General features: G+C 22.7%; 1 protein-coding gene across 1 annotated transcript; it reads right to left on the bottom strand.

The window, feature by feature from the left end:
* Positions 1-206: 206 nt before the first annotated feature.
* Positions 207-947, bottom strand: LOC110649780 (uncharacterized). The gene is made up of 2 exons (XM_021804478.2): positions 735-947; positions 207-634 (listed from the first exon to the last, which is right to left on the bottom strand). The coding sequence occupies exons 1-2, from the start codon at positions 913-915 to the stop codon at positions 360-362; spliced, it is 456 nt and encodes a 151-aa protein (XP_021660170.1). The 5' UTR covers positions 916-947; the 3' UTR covers positions 207-359.
* Between the last annotated feature and the right edge of the window lie 5,396 nt (positions 948-6,343).

The raw sequence follows: 6,343 nt of genomic DNA, 5'->3' as shown, positions 1-6,343 counted from the left end.
AAAAGCGTAAGGACACTAACTAATACTTACGCCAATAGGCTCTCCTGACACACTCCACTTAAGCAGGATATAAATGGTATAAAACACAAACAAAAAGCACACCATAGCAAAATTACAAACTTAACCTCATACTGTAATTCAAAAAAGTGCAAAACAAAATAAGTCAAAATTAAATTAGTGAAATAGGAAATAGAGGGTCGAAGCAATATCATATGAACCAGCCATAAGGCTAGATTTTATTTAAATTAAGAAAAATACATAAGCATAACAAGTGCAGAGCATTAAGCATACATAGGAGTAGGAGTCTGCTTTATTTAGATAGCATATGTATGCTGTCAGGTCGTCCATGCAATTTAGAGCTACTGTTTTTTAAGGTAGTTATCAAGTTTTGCCAGCGTCTTCGCTGCAATCTCTGCAATGTCTGCATCAAGGTCAATAACATTTTTTTGGTCCTCTGGGAGATAGTTGTAGGTCCAGTTCCATTCCACCCATTTGTCATTTGGGTAAAGTATTGTAGCCTGGAAGGTGTTGACTTTATATTTTTGGAGGATATCACCGGCAGTTACAGTGTAAGTTAATTTTGCCTGACTGTTTTCGGTGATGCGCTCAGTCGAGGATTTGATATTCTGAGAACCTACAAAACCACCAGGTACATTAATCATAGCATATATATTCTGGCATGCTTTTCAAGTACATATAAAAGACCAAAGAAATATCTTGGAGCGTGTACGTACTTTGGCCATACGTGACTGTGCGCACCGCACTGTTACTGGGATCTGGCAATACTATTGATGTATATAGGTCAGGAACGGCAACACGAAACCAATTTGTGGACAGTTGAATATGAGTCCAGAACGCATCTGGTTGACTCTTGATATTAACTTTAACTCCAGCATTGGCAGTGACAAACGCCATTTGCGCTAACGGAGAAACAAAGCAAATGAAAAGAGAATTATTAGGATATGCGTCCAGAGCTAACATACACGGTTATATATAGTGCCAATTTCAGATTTTTTTAAATGATAAACAGGTCACCTCATTGATGATGTCAAGGTGCTGAGAGAGGCCATGTGCCAATTTCATGATGTATGTTAACGTATTCCCATAATTTGAAAACTTTTAAATTAAAAACATATGCCATTCATAATTTTCTTCTTTTAATTTCATAAGTTGATTCTCCAATTAATTAATTAAAATTTAATTTAATAGACTTTTGAATAAAACAATATCATTTCATGCTTTTAATTTTTATCATTTTATCTCAATTTTAAAAATTAATTATAAATTTATTCTTTTATCGGAAAAAAAATCTACTTGTGTGATATAATTAACTAAGATTATCATTATTTTTATTATTATTATACATAGGCTCACTATTAAAATTTAATATTTTAATTCCAATCATGTGCACCCTTCAATTAAAAAAACTAATAACAATAATAATAATAACGTTTTCTTTTTTCAATGGACATGCATTAATGGAGCTGCTTATTATTGTACATAAAATAATAACTTAACTTTGTTTATAGCTTATTCTAGAAACCGATAACGATCATAAATATTCAAATTTTTGAAAAATATTGAATATATATTTATTCTTTCTTAAATATGTGTTAGATTGATCATTTATAATCTTAAAAATTAAAAATTATTTCAGCGTTAAGTTGATTTTACTTAATTTAAATATATTAAAAATATTTTTTCCTCAGGCGCGTGTAGGATGGCGAGTGTATCAGGGATAATAAGATCTTAATTGTAAGTGTAAATACACCGATCTGACTTCTTATATATATAATTAACAAGAAATAACAGATCAAATTTTATATTATATTTCTTTATTTTTTTTATGGTGCGTTTTGCCAAGAGCTCTATTTGATCGATTTTAGAAATTTGTAAAAAAAAATTGAAATTGCTTATTGTAATTAAATAATTGTCTGTGCATTAAAAGAAAAAATTGTATTTAAAAAATAAAGATTGTGCATGGCTGCTAATGTCACCTTATAAAGTAAATTTATATAAAAAAAATACTATTTATAATCTTTTAATACAATATTAAAATAAAAAAATAATAGGTATTAAATTTTAATTAGACTACAAATGCTTAGTCATGTATTTCTCTAAAACCAATAATTGAAAACAGCATTAAGTTGATTTTACTTAATTTAAACATATTAGAAATGTATATAATTTTTTCCTCAGGTGCGTGTAGGATGGCGAGTGTGTCAGAGATAATAAGATCTTAATTGTAAGTGTAAATACACTGATCTGGCTTCTTATCTAAATAATTAACAGGAAATAATAGATCAAATTTTCTATTAAGTTTCTTTACTTTATTATGGTGCGTTTTGCCGAGAGCTCTATTTGATCGATTTTAGAAATTTGTAAAAAAAAAACTGAAATTGCTTATTGTAATTAAATGATTGTCTGTGCATTAAAAGAAAAAATTGCTTATTGTTTTTATTTTTTTTATTAAACTACATTTATATAATCCTAATTTTATTAAAATTCTGATTATATTACTCCACTTCCAAGATTTATTTTTGATAATTATTCAACATCTAGGATCACAAGATATTGTGGAAGCTTTGGAACACAATATATTATTGTTAATAAAGTTACTTATGAATTCGGATATGCATAAATATTTTTTTAAATATAATTTATAAAAACACTACAATTTTAATTAATATTCATTAATATTTTTGTAAATAATATAAATTTATAATAATATTTTAATCAGTTCTTAATTTTGCTTCCTTATTCATACTTTTATGTATTATTGTTTTTTTTTTTTGCAATATGCATTGCTCATTATTGTACTTATTATACGTACTCATAATTTATTTTTTTTTAAATATAATTTTCTATTTTTTATATGTGATATAATATTATCATAGTATTATAAATATTATATTTAAATATTTATTTTAAATGTTAATTTTAATTTATTTTAATTAATTATATAAATAAAAATATTTATTAATTTAATATTTATTATATTTTTTTATTTTATCATATTTTTATGAAAGTTATGTATTATGTATAATAGTATGTAACTTAATCATAAACTTAAATTTTATATAATAAAAATATGAAATAATAACAATAAGTTTCAAAAATTTAAATAGATAAAGATGTTTAAAAATTAAAATAAACAAACAATAAATGCAAGTTAGCTCATTGAATTGAATTCGTTTAAACTCTATTATTTTACCTTCAAAAAAGTTTAATTTCTCTATATTTTACTTTTTTATAGTTTAAAATAATATTAACTTGCATAATGAGGATGCATAGTTAGATTAATATGAAAATAAATTATTTATGAAATTAGAAAATAGGATAATTTTTAAAATTTATTTTATAGTTCAATGCATTATGATTACAGAATTTTCATTTTCATTATATTTATGTTTTGAAATTTTATATTATCATATTGTTTAATACAAATAATTTTAAAACCTAAGCAATTTATTATTCAATATATTATATTTATTTCTTAAAATTATAGATTATATTATATATGGCATAAATACATTATAGATAAAAATATAAATATAAATTTAATCATTTTTTTAATAAATTCATAATAATTATATAATTAATTCAAGGATTTAAAGTAAATCCTCACTTTATAAGAATAACAATAATAATAAAAATTAAAACTTGTTGAAGCTTTTTTTAGTTAAGAGCAAGATTGTGCACTTGTAATATTATTAATATCACAATAGTACTTTTTTTTTAGTTAAAATAAAATACAATCGTAAGATTATAGAATTTTAAGTTAAGATAGACTAATAATAAAGAAATACTTATTAAAAAAAATTTTAATGATTAATAAGCAAAAGGCTCCACTTTATTACAAACTTAATAACGAGAGATTTCTCATATAAATATATGCAAAAATATAATTAGATTTTCTTATAACCTTTTGGGAGTAATTAACAACATAGCAAGGATTGTCTAATAAACTAAAAAATAAACAAAAAATCATGCATATAAGGATATTTTTATTGGACAAAAAAATTATAATTAGCCTATATTTAAACTAAGTAATTAGCCTGAGAAAATTAAAATCTCATTCAATCATATGTAAAATACACTTTTTAATTTAAAAATAATATTAATTATCGTAGATGTTATCGAATGCATCAATATTAAACATGAAAAAAAAAAAGGAAAATCAATTTATCTTAACCTATATGAATATCATTGAATTTGCAAAGATATTGGTTTCATTTAATCACATCAACTTGTAACTACTCTCATGATAATGATACTAATGATATACATAAACTCAAAATATTGGAAGACTTATAAATAGATTTTGTCTATCAGAGAAAGAAAAAGGACCCGAAATTATGGTGAAGAAAGTAAAAAAAGAAAAAAGAAAAAACATTATTACATTAAAGTTAATTAAGATCCTATTACACAAAAATAGAATTTTTAAATATAAAAGCTATCGGTTACTAATTATTTTATATCATTCATATAAATGCAATTTTTTAATTAAATAGTTATTTTTTTTAATAATGATTTTATATTTTGTTAATTAAATAATTAATTTTTTGATAGTAATTTATAATTTAGCATTATAAGTTTTTAAATATTTATAACAATATAAAAAATAAATTAGTGAAAATGAGATTCGATGTTTAAGATTATTTCTTAATTTTATTGTAAGAAACTAAATATTTTTAATTAAATAATAATGCTTATAAAATTAAAAATATTGAATATACATTTATTCTTTCTCAAATACATGTTTGACTGATTACTTGCAATCTCAAAAATAAAAAGTTATTTCAACATTAAATTGATTTTACTAATTTAAACATGTTAAAAATATATATGGCTTTTTTTTTTTTTTCTCACATGTGTGCAGGATTTTGGGTGTGTCAGGGATATTAAGATTTCAATTGTAAGTGTAAATGCACCGGTCTAACTTTCAATCTAAATAATTATTAGAAAATAATAAATCGAGTTTTCTTTTGATTTTCTTTACTCTACTAAAATATGCTTTATCAAGATCTCTACTTGATTAAGTTTAGAAATTTGAAAGAAACTTGATTAGTGACAAACGCCATTTGCGGGGAAACAAAGCAAATGAAGAGAGAATTATTAGAATATGCGTCCAGAGCTAACATACATGGTTATATATAGTGCCAATTTCAGATTTTTTTTTAAATGATAAACAGGTCACCTCATTGATGATGTCAAGGTGCTAAGAGAGGCCATGTGCCAATTTCATGATGTATGTCAACGTATTCCCATAATTTGAAAACTTTTAAATTAAAAACATATGCCATTCATAATTTTCTTCTTTTAATTTCATAAGTTGACTTCTCCAATTAATTAATTAAAATTTAATTTAATAGACTTATGAATAAAACAATATTATTTCATGCTTTTAATTTTTATCATTTTATCTCAATTTTAAAAATTAATTATAAATTTATTTTTTTATCAGAAATAAAAAAAATCTACTTATGTGATATAATTAACTAATATGATCATTATTATTATTATTATTATTATTATTAGATCCACATACATAGGCTCACTATTAAAAATTAATATTTTAATTCCAATCATGTGCACCCTTCAATTAAAAAAAATTAATAGTAATAATAACGTTTTTGTTAAGTTTTTCATTAGACATGCATTAATGCAGCTGCTTATTCTTTTTCATCTTAAAAACAAAAAGTTATTTCAGCGTTATCATTGATTTTACTTAATTTGAACATATTAAAAATATATAAAATTTTTTTCTCATGTACCTGCAGAATTGCGTGTACCAGGAATAATAAGATCTTAATTATTAGTGTAAAAGCACCGGTCTGACTTCTTATCTAAATAATTAATAGTAAATAATAGACTAAATTTTCTATTGGGTGGGTACGTTTTGTTAAGCGATCTATATGATCAGTTTTAGAAATTTGAAAAAAAAAACTAAAATTTCTTATTGTAATTAACTGATTATCTGTGCATTAAAAAATAAAAATTGTGCATGGCTAATCGCTTTAAAAAGTAAATTTATAAAAAAAATTACCATTTATAATCTTTTAATGCAATATTAAAATTAAAAAAAATAATACATAGTAAATTTTAATTAGACTATTAATTATTAATTTATAAAATAATTAAAGCTTGCCTAGCATATGGCCTCTTATAAATAGTTAGTCATTTATTTTTCTAAAACCAATAATTGAAAACAGAGTTTTTACTTTTTTTATTATATATATATATATATATATATATATATATATATAATCCTAATTTTTTAAAATTCTAATTATAACAGTAGTCAACATCCAAATTTTTTTTTTGAAAATTGTTCACCATC

Source organism: Hevea brasiliensis, chromosome 16 (assembly GCF_030052815.1).
Source record: "Hevea brasiliensis isolate MT/VB/25A 57/8 chromosome 16, ASM3005281v1, whole genome shotgun sequence".
Taxonomy (NCBI): Eukaryota; Viridiplantae; Streptophyta; class Magnoliopsida; order Malpighiales; family Euphorbiaceae; genus Hevea; species Hevea brasiliensis.
Note: the sequence above shows the minus strand (reverse complement) of the source record. Positions and strands in the feature narration are given on the sequence as shown.

What these genes read in the sequence shown, in the direction of transcription:
- LOC110649780 (XM_021804478.2), bottom strand. Translation starts at nt 915, where the DNA reads ATGGCGTTTGTCACTGCCAATGCTGGAGTTAAAGTTAATATCAAGAGT. An exon ending in CACAGTCACGTATGGCCAAA is followed by an intron (nt 635 to 734) that starts GTACGTACACGC and finishes GTGGTTTTGTAG; the next exon opens with GTTCTCAGAATATCAAATCC.